A 19872-nucleotide genomic window follows, 5' to 3' on the forward strand; every position below is an offset into this window, starting at 1 on the left:
AAAGGGCTAGAACAAGCAGTTACTGTAGGAAGAGTGAATGAATACAGCCTTAAGAATGGGTGAAAGGTTGTAGTCCACCTGTATGTGAAGATTAAAACAGTGTGTGCGACTCCTCTCATTGGTTAAGGTGTTTTTGTCTCCCCCCCCCCCACAGCCTCGGACCCCCAGCGAGGCACGGCGCTTCTACACGGGCCGTCCCGTCCACCTGGACAAGATCCTGATCCACAAAGTGAAGGTCCCCCACACCTTCGCCATCCACTCGTACACCCGGCCCACCGTCTGCCAGTACTGCAAGAGGCTGCTGAAGGGCCTGTTCCGCCAGGGGCTCCAGTGCAAGGGTGGGTCGCAGGTCAAAGGGCGCAGGTCAAAGGGCGCAGGTCCCGCGACACGGTGGCGTGCTGCCACAGCCCTCGCCGGCCTCGAGTCGTGCTGGTTTTCGTTGTTACTCGGCGCTCGGCTGAATCCATGGCCTTTTCTCTGTGCTCTGATTGTGGGCCGCTCTGGATAAGAGTGTATTGTATAATAGTGTAATACACATCTAAAATGTAGACGCTGTTGATTATTCACCTCACTCTGTGACTTTGGTCTAAACCGGTCACTAATGTCAATGAGTGCCCAAACCAGCAGACCCTTCGCACTCTCAGAAATAAAGGTACGAAGAGCTGGGTTAGGTACCCTATAGGTACATAATGTTGTACCCCTAGCTAGTAAAACGTACTCATTTGTACCCAAAGAGAACATTACAGTACTTTCAGGGTACATTTTGGAAATAACACATTTTGTACACTCGCACATAGTACATTTTGAATGACAAAAACATACCTTCACTGTCACTTTATTGGTGAGACTATGGCTCACTAGAGGGAGAGTTGAGGGACGCAGCCATAGGCTGACTCCGTAGTTTAATACAATATACTTGGGTTATTTTCTAGCTTAGCAGCATTAAGCAGATCACATAATACACGGTAACGTGAGTAGCCTGCATTGGTGTTGTATTTCCTGGGTGTGTACTGAAGAAGTTCAGGTTATACACTCTGGAAAGAGCTGCAGCATAGACTATGGAAATATATAGATGCTGAATCCCTGAAAGGATCACACAGAAAACATCATGAAATTACTTGAGGTGTGCTGAGTGATTCGGCGTACAGTGTGACCTCTTACATAAACGATAAGATTGAATATAAGCTGCTTCAGACAGTCATTCTTTAGCACTGCCCCACCTGGGATCCCACCATCTGCTGATTATCTCTCCCGAGCTTTTCAACAAGTGTCACAACACCAACCGCTGTCGCACGATCGCAGCGGCTAAACACAGCAATTAAACGCTAATGCAGGGAGCCAAACCTGACGAGAGGGTGTGCTTGAGAGGTGACTTTATTCATCCTCACTAAATGGTTACAGCAGGCTCCTTTTTTAGCACGCCCCTTTCGTGGCCCCCAGTGTTGCGTGCTCAAACCTCACAACCCACACACAACCGCACAATCCACACACAACCGAAACGTCATTCCCCTCCCGGTCCTGGCTTGACTTGTGGACTGCCTGAATGACCAGTAATAATAAAATAGCACTCACGATGACTATTGTCTTTTTGTTTAGAACACCTCTTCGTGCGTGTTTTGCTATTTACGGATTTGATGCTGTTATCTTATGGAAGAACCTACGCACTTGTAAATTGCTTTGGATTAAAAGCGTCTGCCAAATGACAAAAATGTAAATGTAAGAAAATGCTCAGCCAAGCAAAAAGCTCATTAAAGAGCAGAACATCATTTCTTCACTGGGCTGCATTTCAGCAGACACCAGCAGAGGGAAGCACATCCTTTATTCTCCTCCCTCAGCTCTGGAACAGGATGTACCCTTCAGCACTCAGGGAAGACAGGGGAACAGAACGCTCCTTTCCCAAACTCCCTAACCCCCCGTCATTCGGACAGAGAATGCTCCAGCTCCAGAACTTGACCTCACCTGTCATTAGGCAAAGCCAGTCCAGCTGACCCCCCTCTGCACAACTGGAGAAATGAAACACCCCCCCACCAATTCACAGATCCTATTTACTATTAATATCATTTAAGGTTATGCAAATATATCATGGCATTTAGGATAATGCATTTATATTAGCTAACATTTATATTAGCCAACAGGTGGTAGAGTGGATTAATTCCTGTTTTTGTTGTTGTGTTTGTGACATTTCCATTGTCAACACAGTAAATGTCAGAGAGAGAGAGACAGCGAGAGAGGGAGGGAGAGAGAGAGAGAGGGGGAGAGAGGGGAGAGAGAGAGAGGAGAGAGAGAGAGAGACCAAACAACCAAAGCGTCTTGTTCCCAGATTATGTGGATTATGGTGCAGCAATTAGGTGAATAATGTATGTGAACTGTGCTCTACTGAATGTTGTTCTGCAGCATTTTAGGGGAATTATCTTTTAATGTTTGTTTTCCATTTCTCTTCCTGTGCAGACTGCAAGTTCAACTGTCACAAGCGCTGTGCATACAAAATTCCCAATGACTGCCTGGGAGAGACTATAGAAGGTAGAGGAGACACAATGACTAACCCTCCTATTATGTTTGTTGTCAATTTGACCCCATTCAGTGTTTGACATCTCTTAGAAACCAGTTAACCCTTTTTTTATATTGATACTGTATGATTTTACATAATGCTTTACATAATGCTATGCGACATCCTGTACCAACTGGCATACAGATGTGTTGTGCAGTGTTATTCTGACCTGCTGTTACTGTATAAAATGTAAGAAAATATATTGTTTTATTCTGGTGGCACTTTCCCATACAGGTGCCAAACTTTCACTTACTGTTCCTTAGGCCCTAAAATGAGATGTTTGTCACAGATTTTTCAGATTTTTTTAAAATCAAAAGCTAGTAATTTGGGAGACAATAAGAAATGGACACACTACATGTCAAAACTATTTTATTGCAATATTTTTGTGTTTATTTCAACTGTTGGGATCAATTTTACCCCAAATGTAAAACCGGTCATAAAATCCTAACATAATAGGAGGGTTAAAGTTTCTCTGTATTTCTGTGTGAACTCTTGATTAATTTGTGTTTTAATGTATTTGTATCCAAAAACAATTATGTGTGTGCAGGAGTTGGCGATTGTACATGTATGTATATGTGTGTGAGTGTGCATGTGCATGTGTGTGCGAGCATGTGAGTGTGTGTGAGTGTGAGTGTGTGTGAGTGTGTGAGAGAGTGTGTGAGTGTGAGTGTGTGAGAGAGTGTGTGAGTGTGAGTGTGTGAGAGAGTGTGTGTGCGCGCGGGTGTGTATGTGTTTGACATTTAGTATATAGTTGTTGGATGGGCTTGAGGGTATGTGTGTGTGCTTTGCTTTTGCTAGTGTAAGTGTTTGTGTATGTGATTAAGCGTGAGTCTGCAGTTTGTATGTGTGAGTTGGTGTATAACATACACTCAGTAACCACTTTATTAGGTATAACTGTACTCCAGCTTGATACTGTAAATATCTAATCAGCCAATTATGTGGTAGCAACACTTCTAAGTGACTTTGGTCAGAGGTGAATGGTTCGTTCAAGCTGACAGGAACGTAAAATTCACTAAAATAACCACATATTACAACAGTGGTATGCAGATGAGCATCTCTGAACACACAACGCATGGAGCATTGAAGTGGGTGGGCTACAGCAGCAGACAATCAAATACATAAGGCTAATAAATACCTCATAAAGTGGTCACTGAGCGTATGTGCTTTGTGTGTGTGATTGAGAATGACCGCAGTTCATGTTTGTAACTGAGAGTAAGTGTGTGTACCTAGTATAAGTGACAGAAGGCGCTGGGTTCTGTAGTTCATCTCTTTTCCCGGGTGCCTCCGCCGCAGGCATGCTGAGCCCCAGTGTGGATCAGGAGGTTCCCATGGACTACAGCAGTGAGTTTGGGGACTCGGACAAATCGCCCCTGATGGACGACTCAGACGATGCAGACGCCTGCAGCATCCCTGGGTCCTTCACCCCCGGCACCTTCCCTGATAGCAGCCAGGACGGAGCCAGTGGAGACCAGAGGTTAGCCACACACACACACACACACACACACACTCACACTCACACACACACTCACACACACACACACACTCACTCACACTCACACACACACACACAGACACACACAGACACACACAGACACACACACACTCACACACACACACTCACACACAGACACACAGGCCTACACACACACTCACACACACACACACACACACACACACACACTCACACTCACACACACACACACACACATAGACACACACACACAGACACACACACACTCACACACACACACTCTATCTCTCTGACTCTCCGCCCTTGTCTCTGCAGCTCCATGGGGTACATCCCCCTGATGCGGGTTGTGCAGTCAGTCAGACAGACCACTCGTCGCTCCAGCACTGCCATCAAAGAGGGCTGGATGGTCCACTACAGCAACAAGGACACACTGGTAACATCTATAATCACAAACCTGTCTCTGTCCTCATTCCCCCACGCCCTGTCTCTCTAACTCTCCTCTGTTCACATGTCTCAATGTTAACACCTCCGCAACCCAGCCCTTAAAACTCACTGTGTGGCACATGGATGACAAAAAACATTCTGCACTGATTTATTTCCTTTGAAATATTATTGGCTCAGTAGGTAAGAGCTGGCAGTCGAAAGATTGTGTCGAAGTGTCCCTGAGCAAGACACCTAACCCCTAAAAGCTCCACACAGGCTGGTTGGTGCTGTTGGTGTGCGAGTGTGTGTGTAAATCAGCAACTGAGAAGCTTCAATTGTACAGCGCTTTGGATAAAGGCGCTATGTAAATGCAGACCATTTACCATTTACCACTTAAAAGCCCCTTGTGTTGCTGGTTTCATACTATAGTATTTCACAATGCTGGAATATATGGTTCTTGAGATTAAGGCCAGAAACTCCTGTCCTGTAACACTGAGGCACACCGTTTGGCTTGGGCTGCCTACTCTCCTGAATTGGCTGGGAGTCTCCTGGAATTTCCCATGTCCTGGGAATTATGAATTGGAATCTCAGAGGATTTGTTTTTTAACGTAACAGACATATTGCACAATGATAATAGTAATAATAATAATCATAAGAACAACTTGAGAGACTTATTTTGTGCTCTCCGCTTCCCCCCAAAAAACTCGAGTTACAAGAGCTAGCAATGAACCCTCAGCAAGTGGTGTAATTGACAATATAGGTGTTTGTTTCATAAAACAAAGCAAGTAAGCTATAAACGTATGCACTTTAAGACCCCTGCTTCTTCTGTTATTGTTCTGTGATATTTAAAAAGTACACTATTTCCAGGCAGCACTCCACTCTACCTATATTAAGGGACAAGATGTGTTCTAAATGTTTTTAAGACCATTAATTCTCTCGCCTGAAATTACTTTTTGAGTGCTCTAAATCACTGCTCTCAGAAAGCTGTCCTTTCTCAGAGCTGTCCTGTGAAGCTGTTCTATCTATTCAGCCTTTCCTCCTGAGTGTCTGACTCTCTTTCTCCCATCTTGTTTTCCTCTTCTCCTCTCCTCTTCTCTCCTCCCTTCCTCCTCTTCTCCTCTCCTAGCTGGTCCTCAACTTCCATCTTCCTCTCTGCTTCTGTGGGACTCTTGTCTCTCTGAGTCCATGCTGAACCCACTTGACCTTTGACCCCTGACCTCTACCCCCTCCACAGAGGAAGCGGCACTACTGGCGTTTAGACTGTAAGTGCATCATCCTCTTCCAGAACGACACCACCAACAAGTACTACAAGGTAAGTCCCACCCCCATGACTCAATGGGAGTTGAGCTGCATCTGATTGGCCCTCATCTAGGACCAAATGTTTGACCAAACTTGCTGCTCACAATCATCGGTTTGGTCGGTAAAAAAACTAAATTTCAGAACAACAACATTTAAATTCTATTTTCTCTTTAGGGCTTCACCTCACCCTTTGGGTTAGCCTCATGATTTTAAAATACTTTTATGAAACAGATGAAAAGACATGGATCTCTATATAACAAGGCAAAGCATGGTTGAATAAATAGTCGGGTTAGGTAAATACATGCATATGAATTTGTAGTCTGGTGTATTAACTGAGTATGTTACTTTAAGCTATCTGGTCTAGTTGTACTTGGGTGTTTCAAAACTTTGTAAATCATCTCAGTTCTGTCAGCTCTTACAGATTTGACCGGGCCGCTTGAGTGTTTTGTTCCTAATTATGCCGTGTGTGCTCTTTGGCTCGCCCTTGTTCACCTCCCCCCAGGAAATCCCGCTGTCGGAGATCCTGGAGGTGCGTCCCGCGGGGGACTTCTCCCTCGTGCCGGCCGGGGCCAGCCCTCACTGCTTCGAGATCGTCACGGGAACCATGCGCTATTTCGTGGGGGAGGATCCCAACCCGTCCTCCACGCCCACCCCCGCCCCCGCCCCGTCCCCGGGCTCCCCTGGCTCCCCCGACGCCCCGGCCCCGGCCCCGGCCCCCTCCTCCTCGCCCAGTAGCGTCACGCCAAACAGTGGGGTGGGCCGGGAGAACGCCAAGGCTTGGGAGACCGCCATTCGCCAGGCCCTCATGCCAGTCATCTTCCAGGACACGCCCACAGCGCAAGGGCACACCCCCCACAGTGAGTTAACAATCTGGTCACTCGGCAAATACAGTATTAGCAGATAAGCGTAATACATAAGTTAACTATTCTGAATATGAACATCTGCCTTGTCTGAGTGTCTGTGAGTGTCATGCCGCTGTGAGGTGGTAGTGCTGTTGGCTATAGGTTTCCCATGAGCCTTTGCTGTGATCCACAGGGCAGGCGTCGGTGAGCATCTCTGTCTCCAACAGCCAGATCCAGGAGAATGTGGTGAGTGGATGACCTTTGAACTCTAATATCCGTCCATCATTATAAAGGTCAAGTTCAACAAAAATGCAATAGAATAGAGCAATGCAGGAGTTGTGATGATTTTAAAAAGGATGTATGTCGCTTTTGATAAAAGTGTCTGCTTAATAGATGGAAAGTAATGGTGATGATGGCTATAGTAGTGATGGTGTTGGTGTAGCATAATGCTAGGGTAACTAGGCTTGCAGCTCAAGTCCCAGGTGGGGAACTACCTCTAAAACCATAACCACTTACAGTAAATGCCTACTGTGTCATAATGTAAATGTAAACGGTAATAAAATTGGTGATAAAGATGAGGGAGCAGTGATAGGGCTGCAAGGATAATTATCGCGTGCTGTAATGATTTTTGCCACCATGATGTAAAGCCATTGTTATCTACTGGGTGATAAGCCAGCCTATTGACAGCAAAGCCTCACGGCCTCCACGTGATTGACAAAAACAGGTCACGGAAAGCTAAGCGACCCTGCTTCCGATTGGCTGTTATCAACAGCCAGTAGATAACATTGCTGCGTTTTTTTCCACGGAAGTAATTCACGTGGGCACTGAAGTTTCGATGTTTACCGCCGCATCAGGTAGAATGAAAGAGAAAAAGACTAAAATAAAGGCAACCACAAGGCGATGATCCTTACTATATATAATTATATAGTAATCATTATTCGGTATATATAATTGTATAATAATCATTATGTTGGTATATCATTCAGCCCTGATGTTGATGACGATGATATTGTTTATGATAATATTGAAAAGAATGTTGATGATATCTATGATATCGATGAGGACGATGATGATAATGTCTCTGATGATGATGCTCTCTCCTACAGGACATTGGTATGGTGTATCAGATCTTTGCAGATGAGGTTTTGGGCTCAGGGCAGTTTGGAGTTGTGTACGGAGGTGAGTTTCATTCTGAGGCAGTTACATGTATAGTCACATTGGTGTGGGCTGCACATCCATGCTGAGTCATATTTCAATATATTTAGCATGTAATGATTAAACCCCCGGTGGCACGGATGGTGCAGTGGGTAGCACTGCCGCTTCAGAGCAAGGAGGTCTTGGGTTTGAATCCCCGTCGGCCGGGGCCTCTCTGTGCGGAGTTTGCATGTTCTCCCCGTGTCTGCGCGGGTTTCCTCCGGGTACTCCGGTTTCCTCCCACAGTCCAAAGACATGCAGGATAGGCCGATTGGAGAGTCTAAATTGCCCATAGGTATGAGTGTATGAGTGTGTGAGTGAATGGTGTGTGTGCCCTGCGATGGACTGGCGACCTGTCCAGGGTGTATTCCTGCCTTTCGCCCAATGTATGCTGGGATAGGCTCCAGCCCCCCTGCGACCCTGTTCAGGTTAAGCGGGTTAGGATAATGGATGGATGGATGGATGGATGGATGATTAAACCCTCTATCAAATGCCGTTTGCTCAACCCACCACGTTCTCCTCTCAGGCAAGCACAGGAAGACCGGGCGGGACGTGGCGGTCAAGGTGATTGACAAGCTGCGCTTCCCCACCAAGCAGGAAAGCCAGCTGAGGAACGAGGTCGCCATTCTCCAGGTAACCAGCAGGGGGAGCGAGGAGACATCATCGGTTATACGAACCTGCTCAGGAAGTTAATTTCCAGATTTGGCTTCATTTAAACCGGCAAATGAATTCCACTGTAATAAATACATAAATGGATGAATACATATTCACTGTGTGGATTAATTATATGTGAATGCATAAACTAATGAAAACATGGAAATACATGAAAAATAATATTGAAATCTCTGTGGGTGGCATCTGGGAATACCTCTGTTGTAACCCTTTACTTACCTCCCTTTACTTGTATCTCCTGTCCCCCTTCTCTCTCTCCTGCTCTCTTCTCCATTCTTTCTCTTCTCCCTCCCTCTTCTTCCCCCCCCCCCCCCCCTCTCTCCCCTCCCCCGGGCAGAGTCTGCGGCACTTGGGCATAGTGAATCTGGAGTGCATGTTTGAGACGCCGGAGAAGGTGTTTGTGGTCATGGAGAAGCTGCACGGGGACATGCTGGAGATGATCCTGTCCAGCGAGAAGGGCAGGCTGCCTGAACGCCTCACCAAGTTCCTCATTACACAGGTGTGTGTGTGTGTGTGTGTGTGTGTGTATTATCCCCACTAGTGCAACACTGACTGACTGTCTCCCTTTCTCTCAATGTCCCCAGTAGTTCATCACTTACTGACTGACTGTTTCCCTTTCTCTCAATGTCCCCAGTAGTTCATCACTTACTGACTGACTGTCTCTCTTTCTCTCAATGTCCCCAGTAGTTCATCACTTACTGACTGACTGTTTCCCTTTCTCTCAATGTCCCCAGTAGTTCATCACTGACTGACTGACTGTCTCCCTTTCTCTCAATGTCCCCAGTAGTTCATCACTTACTGACTGACTGTCTCCCTTTCTCTCAATGTCCCCAGTAGTTCATCACTGACTGACTGACTGTTTCCCTTTCTCTCAATGTCCCCAGTAGTTCATCACTTACTGACTGACTGTCTCCCTTTCTCTCAATGTCCCCAGTAGTTCATCACTGACTGACCGTCTCCCTTTCTCTCAATGTCCCCAGTAGTTCATCACTGACTGACTGTTTCCCTTTCTCTCAATGTCCCCAGTAGTTCATCACTGACTGACTGTCTCCCTTTCTCTCAATGTCCCCAGTAGTTCATCACTGACTGACTCACTTGTCTCTCCTTCTCTCCAGATCCTGGCTGCTCTGAGGCACCTGCATTTTAAGAACATTGTTCACTGCGACCTGAAGCCAGAGAACGTTCTGCTGGCTTCCGCGGAGCCCTTCCCCCAGGTACGCGCGTCACATGATGCCACAAGGCTCGTTTTTTCCGGGTGAGGTACTGAACAAAGTGCATGACTGCACTAAAGCAGGTTGAGTGTTAGGAACAAGCAGGTAATCAGTTGCACTTTGAAAAGAAGTGCTGGAATCAACTGAACCATTAGCAATGGCAACAGCATTTACAAAATGAGCCAGTGTGCCTGCTTAGAGTGCGCCTCACCCGGGCTTCACTTGGCTCTGAGACTCTGAGATAGAAGGAGGGAAAGAAGGAAAGATGGTGACGGAAAGAAGTGAATGATTGACTGAGCAGTGTGAAGGAGTGAAAATAGCGATTGAACAACTGTTGAGCTGATTAATTCTAATGAGGCTTTAGGGTCTTTTAGAAAGGATTGAGTTTGTCCCCTCTGATCCCCCCCCGTCCCAGGTGAAGCTGTGCGATTTCGGATTCGCCCGTATCATCGGGGAGAAGTCGTTCCGGCGCTCCGTGGTGGGCACGCCGGCCTACCTGGCACCCGAGGTGCTCCGTAACCAGGGCTACAACCGCTCGTTGGACATGTGGTCGGTGGGAGTGATCACGTACGTCAGCCTGAGCGGCACCTTCCCCTTCAACGAGGACGAGGACATCAATGACCAGATCCAGAACGCCGCCTTCATGTACCCGCCCAACCCCTGGAAGCACATCTCCCCTGACGGTACGCTCGTACGCACACACTCACACACTCACACACACACACACTCACACACACACTTACACACACTCACACACACACTCACATACTCACACACACTCGCACACTCACACACACACACACACACACACACTCACACACACACACTTACACTCACACACACACACTCACACACACACTCACACACACTCACACACTCACACACTCACACACACACACTCACACACTCACACACACACTTACACACACTCACACACACACTTACACACACTCACACACACACACTTACACGCACACTTTCACACACACACATTCACACACACACACACACACACTTACACGCACACTTAGACACACTCACACACACACTCACACGCACACACACACTTACACGCACACTTACACACACTCACACACACACTCACACACACACACACACACACACTTACACGCACACTTACACACACTCACACACACACTCACACACACACACACACACTTACACGCACACTTACACACACTTACACACACACACTCTCACACACACACACTTACATACATGCACACTTACACACACACACACACACACACTTACACACACTCACACACACACACTTATACACACACACACACTCACACACACTTATACACACACACACTCACACACACATACACACACACTCACACACACTTATACACACACACTCACACACACACACACACTCATGTCTTACATATCGGTGTATGAAATATTACCACAGTCGTGTGCAAAGATTTTGGTACCCCTTGTCAAAAAGCCTTTTACAATTAATATCTTGGTGAACAGAAGAAAACATGACCTCTAAATGGTACTTCCATTTTCTAATAATATGGAAGTGATAGTGGAGATAGGCAGTTTGAAATGTTGAGATTTGAGATGTTGAGTTTTTCTCACACACACTTACATACATGCACACTTACACACACTCACACACACACACACACACACACACTTACACACACTCACACACACACACTTATACGCACACACACACTTACACACACTCACACACACACTCACACACTCACACACTCACACACACTCACACACTCACACACACACACACACACTCACACACACACACTTACACTCACACACACACACTCACACACACACTCACACACACTCACACACACACACACTCACACACACACTCACACACTCACACACACACTTACACACACTCACACACACACTTACACACACTCACACACACACTCACACACACACACACACACTTACACGCACACTTTCACACACACACATTCACACACACACACACACACACACTTACACGCACACTTAGACACACTCACACACACACTCACACGCACACACACACTTACACGCACACTTACACACACTCACACACACACACACACACACACTTACACGCACACTTACACACACTCACACACACACACTTACACACACGCACACTTACACACACACACTCTCACACACACACACTTAAATACATGCACACTTACACACACTCACACACACACACACACACTTACACACACTCACACACACACACTTATACACACACACACACTCACACACACTTATACACACACACACTCACACACACATACACACACACTCACACACACTTATACACACACACTCACACACACACACACACTCATGTCTTACATATCGGTGTATGAAATATTACCACAGTCGTGTGCAAAGATTTTGGTACCCCTTGTCAAAAAGCCTTTTACAATTAATATCTTGGTGAACAGAAGAAAACATGACCTCTAAATGGTACTTCCATTTTCTAATAATATGGAAGTGATAGTGGAGATAGGCAGTTTGAAATGTTGAGATTTGAGATGTTGAGTTTTTTTTGTAGCCTAGTTTTTCTTCTGCTTGGAAATGAACCATCTTCATTCTGACTGTTTAGAGAAACCCATAGTTGTTAACACCAGAACAACCACTGCAGTTGGATACTTTAGAAGTCATGGAGTTACTTCAGAGTAAATCAGCTGGGTCTGGGCCCTAGTAACCATGTGTAGAGTAACAAAGAATAATCCAAAAGGGTTCCAAAACTTTTGCACAGAATTTAGAGAAAGGTCTCATGTTTTACTCTGTAACATTTGCAGTTCAGGTTTGCCCCTGTTCATCAAGATAATAATTGGTTTTGTGGCAATTTTTCCAGTTGCATGACACCTGTTGCTCACCTGCTTCCTGTGTTTGTTCCCACAGCCACTGATCTGATAAACAACCTGCTGCAAGTGAAGATGAGAAAGCGTTACAGTGTGGACAAGAGCCTCAGTCACACCTACCTGCAGGTATTTAGAAAAACATCCACACACACACACATACACTCACGCACAGAGACATGTGCACACAAATACACAGAAGCACGCACACGCACACAGACACACGCACATGCATACACACACACACACAGACCCACACACACACACGCACACACACAGACACACCCACCCGCATACGCACACACACACGCATACACGCACATGCACAAACATACACACACACAGACATGCACACACGCACATACACACACAGACACACACACACGTACAAACACACACACACACACACACACACACACACACACACACACACACTCCAGACACACCTATCCTCATTAAACAGACAAACAGACGCCATTTAGTCTTAGTTAACTGTAATCATGTTTTTGTGTTTCTGCTAATCACAAACACTTGGCTTGCGTGAGGTTGCCGCAGACACAGCTGGGGCGGTGCAGTTGATTGTGGAGTGTTTGGCATTATGCATCACCATGCCTGCTAATAGCTCCAGAGGAGAGGTTATCAGGAAGGCACAGCTGCATGTTGAAGGTGCTGCAGGATGCCGTCGTCACCATAGCTCCTCACACACACACACGACTTTCACTTAGAAACTAGTCCCCGCGAGCCAATGAGATCGAGGAGGTCAGATTTATCTCAATTTTAAATTAATCCATTTCTATCTTAAATTAGTACATCTTAATGTAATGTTAAGGACATGAAAAGTGCATTATCAGAATTTGCCAAAGAGATTAAGGGCTGAATTGTAATTACTGTGAAATTGCAGTTCCCGCTTTAGCCACCAGATGGAGGATACGGCAGGGTATGAGACGTATGTTGATTGGTACATACTGAAAGCCTTTACATAAGGTAGACAGATACATATGCTTCCTATTAAATTATTTTATCTAAAGTGACATACATTATGAATGCATACGTTTTCTCTGTATAGTATGTAGTTCCGTGGAATTTAACCCACAACCTTTGCATTGTTTGTGGGTGCAATGCTCTAGCAACTGATCCATAGGACTAGATAAAAAATGATCTGAAAATAACCTCATTCTCTCTCTCCACATTCACCTCACTCCGTCTTTTTGGTAGTCTTTTTTCTTCTCTGTGTTTCTTTTCCATCACGTTACATTACATTACATTTTATTTAGCGGATACTTTTATCCAAAGCAATGTACAAAAACTGCATTTCAAGGTCATACAACAAACAACCGAACACTTCAGATACAGGTACAATTCATATATGCTTGGCTGTGAAGCAATGAACATATGTCCAGTAAGCCAGGTAGGCCAAGTCTGGAACTACCATACCACTACTACTTCAGGAACTACAGTAACATTACATTACATTAATGGCATTCGGCAGACTCTCTTATCCAGAGCGACGTACAGTCGATTAGACTAAGGAGGAGACAATCCTCCCCTGGAGCAATGCAGGGTTAAGGGCCTTGCTCAAGGGCCCAACGACTGTGTGGCTACACCGGGATTAGAACCACCGACCTTGTGTGTCCCAGTCATTAACCACTATGCTACAGGCCGCCCGTACACACACACACCCAGTGTGACACACACAGTATGAGAGAGGCACACACACCCAGTGTGACACACACAGTGTGAGAGAGGCTCTTATCGTGGCCGCACCGGGGCTCGAACCGCCGCCCTTGCGGGTCCCCGGTCCCGTACCTTAACCGCCACGTTACGGGCCCGCCCCTAACCGCGGTGGCTTTTTTCCCCGCGTGCGTCTCCCAGGACTACCAGACGTGGCTGGACCTGCGTGAGCTGGAGACCAAGCTGTGCGAGCGCTACATCACCCACGAGAGCGACGACAACCGCTGGCAGCAGTTCGCCCGCGAGCACACGCTGCCCTACCCCGCCCACCTGGTGCCGCCGCGGCCCGCCTTCCAGGACCAGGACGACTGCGAGGACGACTGCGACATGCAGGGCCTGACCGAGCGCGTCAGCATCCTCTAACCCCCAGACCCGGGCGTGTCAGCATCCTCTAACCACCAGACCTGGGCGCGTCAGCGTCCTCTAACCCCCAAACCTCCTCTAACCCCCAAACCCGGGCGCGTCAGCGTCCTCTAACCCCCAAACCCGGGCGCGTCAGCGTCCTCTAACCCCCAAACCCGGCACCACCGCACCCCACCCCTCCTGTACTCAAACCCTGCCCCGTCTGCCCTAGGTCTTCTAGACTTTGAACCCACGGAGCATGGGGACCAGCGCCCACCCCCCGCCCCCCCGCCCCCGTTCCCCTCAGGTCCACAGTCAGCAGTGGGATCAGTGGGCAGTGGTAAAGGCCGGTGCTGAAACTCAGACCAGCAAACTGTGTCGCGCGCTCTCCGCGGATGAAGTCGAGCCACTTCACTGATCCACCCGCTGCCTGCCTTTCATCAGATGGCCTATAGGCCTGCAGCTATGAAGGAAGACCACGATGATGGCCATGGGATACTAAAGACCATAAAAACAATAAAGGCATTGATGTGCCTGTACTTTCCTCCCTCACAACCTCAAAGTTTATTAATATAATATTTTCTTGGCTGTCAGTGTATCACCCTGTTAAGATAGAGCTGGGGCCTGCTGGATTGCTGTAGCAGAGCGTCTTGGGCTGGGAGTTATCGCTTCTCCTGCTGCCACCAAGTGCCTCTCAGTAATTGTTCAGTTCCTTTCCCTCCGTAGCTGAAGTTGCTCTTTACAAAAAATGGCAGAAAATGGCAGCATTGTGTTCACAAGATGGCCGCATTGTGTTCACAAGAGACCTGGCAAGAGAACTGATGCAGGACTGATTGTTTGGATTAGATATTTGTTCTTTCTCTTCTGTCTTTATTGACATTGTCGCTGTAACTGACACTGCCATTAAGAGATGTTGCAAGGGTTTTAACTAACTTTTAGAGGTCCACACGGAAGGAAGATGAAAATCAAACTAAGTCCCAGACTCCACCACATTGGCCTGAAGGTAATTTGCCAATGACAAGCAGAAAGGTTTAGCGATCTGGGTTAACTGACCAGGCGAGATAAAGTGTGAGGGGCAATGATGCAGCTTTAGTTTTTTTGTTTTTTTTTAACATACTACTCAATATTTAGAAGAAAGTTTGACTTGTTCATCCCACCAGAGCCCCAGAGATAGCAAATTCGATTTTCTAACCGAGCTGGAAAGCCACTCAGCATGGCTGGTGAATTTTCTTTTGGGCGTGAGGAATGGACTGATTTTGCCCTCCCAGAGAGCAGGGGGCAGTGCTGCACAAAGGACACCTTTTACCAATATCTCTAAGTGGATCATCCAATGAATAACAACAGGCTGCTTGGTAGAGGAGGGCAACTTCATGGAATATTGGTAATTAAAGAATTAAAAGCCTTTTGTAAAATAGGTTGCATAATAATCTTAGTCATGGAGGACTTATTTTGTATACATAATACATAGCTATATGTAGTGTATGTTTTGGGAATGTATGACTATATGGAAGATCCCAGCATGCTAATACAATTTAGTGATGAAAAATACTTGTCCCTGTGTCCATTATTTAGGCATATTCTACAACATTGTGATTTTGATTTTACACATTGCACAGTACTGCCGCCTCACAGCCAGGAGGTCCTGGGTTCGAATCCCGGTCGGCCAGGGCCTCTCTGTGTGGAGTTTTCGTGTTCTCCCCGTGTTTGTGTGGGTTTCCACTGGGTACTCCAGTTTCCTCCCACAGTCCAAAGACATGCAGGTTAGGCTGATTGGAAAGTCTAAATTGCCCGTGGGTGAGTGAATGGTGTGTGTGCCCTGCGATGGACTGGCGACCTGTCCAGGGTGTATTCCTGCCTTTCGCCCAATGTATGCTGGGATAGGCTCCAGCCCCCCTGTGACCCTGTTCAGGATAAGCGGGTTCAGATAATGGTTGGATGGATGGATAGTTTGTGACTGTAATAGCTTATAATGCTACTTGCACACAACCAAAATGTGTACCCATCAGCAGGCTGGCAAACCAAACGTTCCTTAAATTGGTAAAAAGCTGAGTGCAGGCAATTAAAGAAGAGAAATGTAGCAACAGATAAATCACGTGGTGATTATGCAACTGGTGACCCCTGTAAGAGTTTTCTATAGCTCCAGACTGACTACGCCTGTTTGCGGTCATGGAGGGAAAAACCTGACCAATTTATCAGCCCAGTTATACAGAAAATTAGTCATAAATTATTCCATTTTTAATGGAGGTTCTCCATACAAGACTCAATTGTGTCTAGCTCTAAACTTGATCTGTGTCTATGAATCTCATAACAAGTCTATTCTAACTTATATACTTCAATTCCCATAGTTCTCCACTCATATAGCCTTCTCACACGTTTTCCTTCCTCTGAAAGGCAGATTGGTTTCCATTTTCTGGTCACTTTACCTGATGGGTTACCATCAGAATGTGTTGACTTTATTTGTGCTTTCATCCATTGCTGTGCTGCAAACAAAGACAACTGTGCTCGATCGAACTGCTCTTGCATTTATGCCGCTCAATCTCTCCTGTGTCACTGCCAGAAGTGTGTCTCATGTGAACTACGTACATGTATCTCTGCATTTGCAAAACAATTTTCTTCCATAGGTTTTCATGCATACATTTCCATACAGGGAGGGAACGATGGTTCCTCCACTAACCTAACATTGTAATTCATACAGAAGTACCTACGGTCTCAATGGTCATTGCTAGAGAAATACCAGTGGGAATATGTCTCAAATATGGTGTTTGTTCATATTAAAATTCATAGATTTCCTTTACAAATTCATAGCCACTTTAAATACTATTGAGATTGTGTCTCTCTTTCAAATTTTGGGAGACTGTTCCACCATAATTGTGTAGGAGAAAACTCTACCAGTCGTCAAGTTTTCCATGATGTAAAACATTAATACATTAATACACTAATACATTTCACTAAAATACATGACAGGAAGTACCTAATTTTCACCATCGACTTTCACAGCCATATTTAGTAGAATGAAACAGCTGTCAAAATTGAGAGGAAATTGTAGAGAATCTTTGCGGGACTTCAACCAACTTTTTCGGTTCTAAATTCAGAAGCAGAAAATGAGAAAACATCTGAGCCTCATTACGGTATCAGCAGTACGAGTGGTAATGCTTCACCAGGTCTCATTGAAATGTATATCTGTCAATCACATGGTACCAAGAGGTAGCATATAACAAGAAAAGCACTGGGTTTTGTGGTACTAATCCTTTTGGAATACTGTATTTTGCCTTTGAGTTGTGGGATAAATCTTCCTTTAATTGACTTGTTCATCCCACCAGAGCCCCAAAGATAGCAAATTCGATTTTCTAACCGAGCTGGAAAGCCACTCAGCGTGGCTGGTGAATTTTCTTTTGGGCGTGAGGAATGGACTGATTTTGCCCTCCCAGAGAGCAGGGGGCAGTGCTGCACAAAGGACACCTTTTACCAATATCTCTAAGTGGATCATCCAATGAATAACAACAGGCTGCTTGGTAGAGGAGGGCAACTTCCTGGATTAAAGAATTAAAAGCCTTTTGTAAAATAGGTTGCATAATAATCTTAGTCATGGAGGACTTATTTTGTATACATAATACATAGCTATATGTAGTGTATGTTTTGGGAATGTATGACTATATGGAAGATCCCAGCATGGTAATACAATTTAGTGATGAAAAATACTTGTCCCTGTGTCCATTATTTAGGCATATTCTACAACATTGTGATTTTGATTTTACACATTGCATATTTTGTGACAGTACTGCCGCCTCACAGCAAGGAGGTCCTGGGTTCGAATCCCGGTCGGCCAGGGCCTCTCTGTGTGGAGTTTGCATGTTCTCCCCGTGTTTGTGTGGGTTTCCTCTGGGTACTCCAGTTTCCTCCCACAGTCCAAAGACATGCAGGTTAGGCTGATTGGAAAGTCTAAATTGCCCGTGGGTGAGTGAATGGTGTGTGTGCCCTGCGATGGACTGGCGACCTGTCCAGGGTGTATTCCTGCCTTTCGCCCAATGTATGCTGGGATAGGCTCCAGCCCCCCTGTGACCCTGTTCAGGATAAGCGGGTTCAGATAATGGATGGATGGATAGTTTGTGACTGTAATAGCTTATAATGCTACTTGCACACAACCAAAATGTGTACCCATCAGCAGGCTGACAAACCAAACGTTCCTTAAATTGGTAAAAAGCTGAGTTCAGGCAATTAAAGAAGAGAAATGTAGCAACAGATAAATCACGTGGTGATTATGCAACTGGTGACCCCTGTAAGAGTTTTCTATAGCTCCAGACTGACTACACCTGTTTGCGGTCATGGAGGGAAAAACCTGACCAATTTATCAGCCCAGTTATACAGAAACAGACTAAATTAGTCATAAATTATTCCATTTTCAATGGAGGTTCTCCATACAAGACTCAATTGTGTCTAGCTCTAAACTTGATCTGTGTCTATGAATCTCATAACAAGTCTATTCTAACTTATATACTTCAATTCCCATAGTTCTCCACTCATATAGCCTTCTCACACGTTTTCCTTCCTCTGAAAGGCAGATTGGTTTCCATTTTCTGGTCACTTTACCTGATGGGTTACCATCAGAATGTGTTGACTTTATTTGTGCTTTCATCCATTGCTGTGCTGCAAACAAAGACAACTGTGCTCGATCGAACTGCTCTTGCATTTATGCCACTCAATCTCTCCTGTGTCACTGCCAGAAGTGTGTGTCATGTGAACTACGTACATGTATCTCTGCATTTGCAAAACAAATTTCTTCCATAGGTTTTCATGCATACATTTCCATACAGGGAGGGAACGATGGTTCCTCCACTAACTTAACATTGTAATTCATACAGAAGTACATACGGTCTCAATGGTCATTGCTAGAGAAATACCAGTGGGAATATGTCTCAAATATGGTGTTTGTTCATATTAAACTATATATTAACTAGAATACATGACAGGAAGTACCTAATTTTCACCATCGACTTTCACAGCCATATTTAGTAGAATGAAACAGCTGTCAAAATTGAGAGGAATTTGTAGAGAATCTTTGGGGGACTTCAACCAACTTTTTCGGTTCTAAATTCAGAAGCAGAAAATGAGAAAACATCTGAGCCTCATTACGGTATCAGCAGTACGAGTGGTAATGCTTCACCAGGTCTCATTGAAATGTATATCTGTCAATCACATGGTACCAAGAGGTAGCATATAACAAGAAAAGCACTGGGTTTTGTGGTACTAA

At 45.6% G+C, this 19872-nt stretch overlaps 1 protein-coding gene across 2 annotated transcripts in view; it reads left to right on the forward strand.

Annotated features, from left to right (window-relative positions):
• The window catches only part of prkd2 (protein kinase D2), a 45584-nt gene extending 29414 nt beyond the window's left edge, over positions 1–16170 (forward strand). For both annotated transcript variants that reach the window (XM_061216788.1, XM_061216789.1), the window contains exons 5-18: positions 155–338; positions 2449–2520; positions 3842–4022; positions 4335–4452; positions 5677–5754; positions 6244–6598; positions 6777–6829; positions 7690–7762; positions 8304–8410; positions 8787–8948; positions 9565–9663; positions 10076–10343; positions 12595–12680; positions 14424–16170. In XM_061216788.1, the coding sequence (XP_061072772.1) occupies positions 155–338; positions 2449–2520; positions 3842–4022; positions 4335–4452; positions 5677–5754; positions 6244–6598; positions 6777–6829; positions 7690–7762; positions 8304–8410; positions 8787–8948; positions 9565–9663; positions 10076–10343; positions 12595–12680; positions 14424–14645 (2058 nt within the window). In that variant the 3' untranslated portion in view covers positions 14646–16170. The remainder of the gene's footprint in view (positions 1–154; positions 339–2448; positions 2521–3841; positions 4023–4334; positions 4453–5676; positions 5755–6243; positions 6599–6776; positions 6830–7689; positions 7763–8303; positions 8411–8786; positions 8949–9564; positions 9664–10075; positions 10344–12594; positions 12681–14423) is intronic.
• The last annotated feature ends 3702 nt before the right edge of the window (positions 16171–19872 follow it).

This window comes from Conger conger, chromosome 13, assembly GCF_963514075.1.
Source record: "Conger conger chromosome 13, fConCon1.1, whole genome shotgun sequence".
NCBI classification, from domain to species: Eukaryota; Metazoa; Chordata; class Actinopteri; order Anguilliformes; family Congridae; genus Conger; species Conger conger.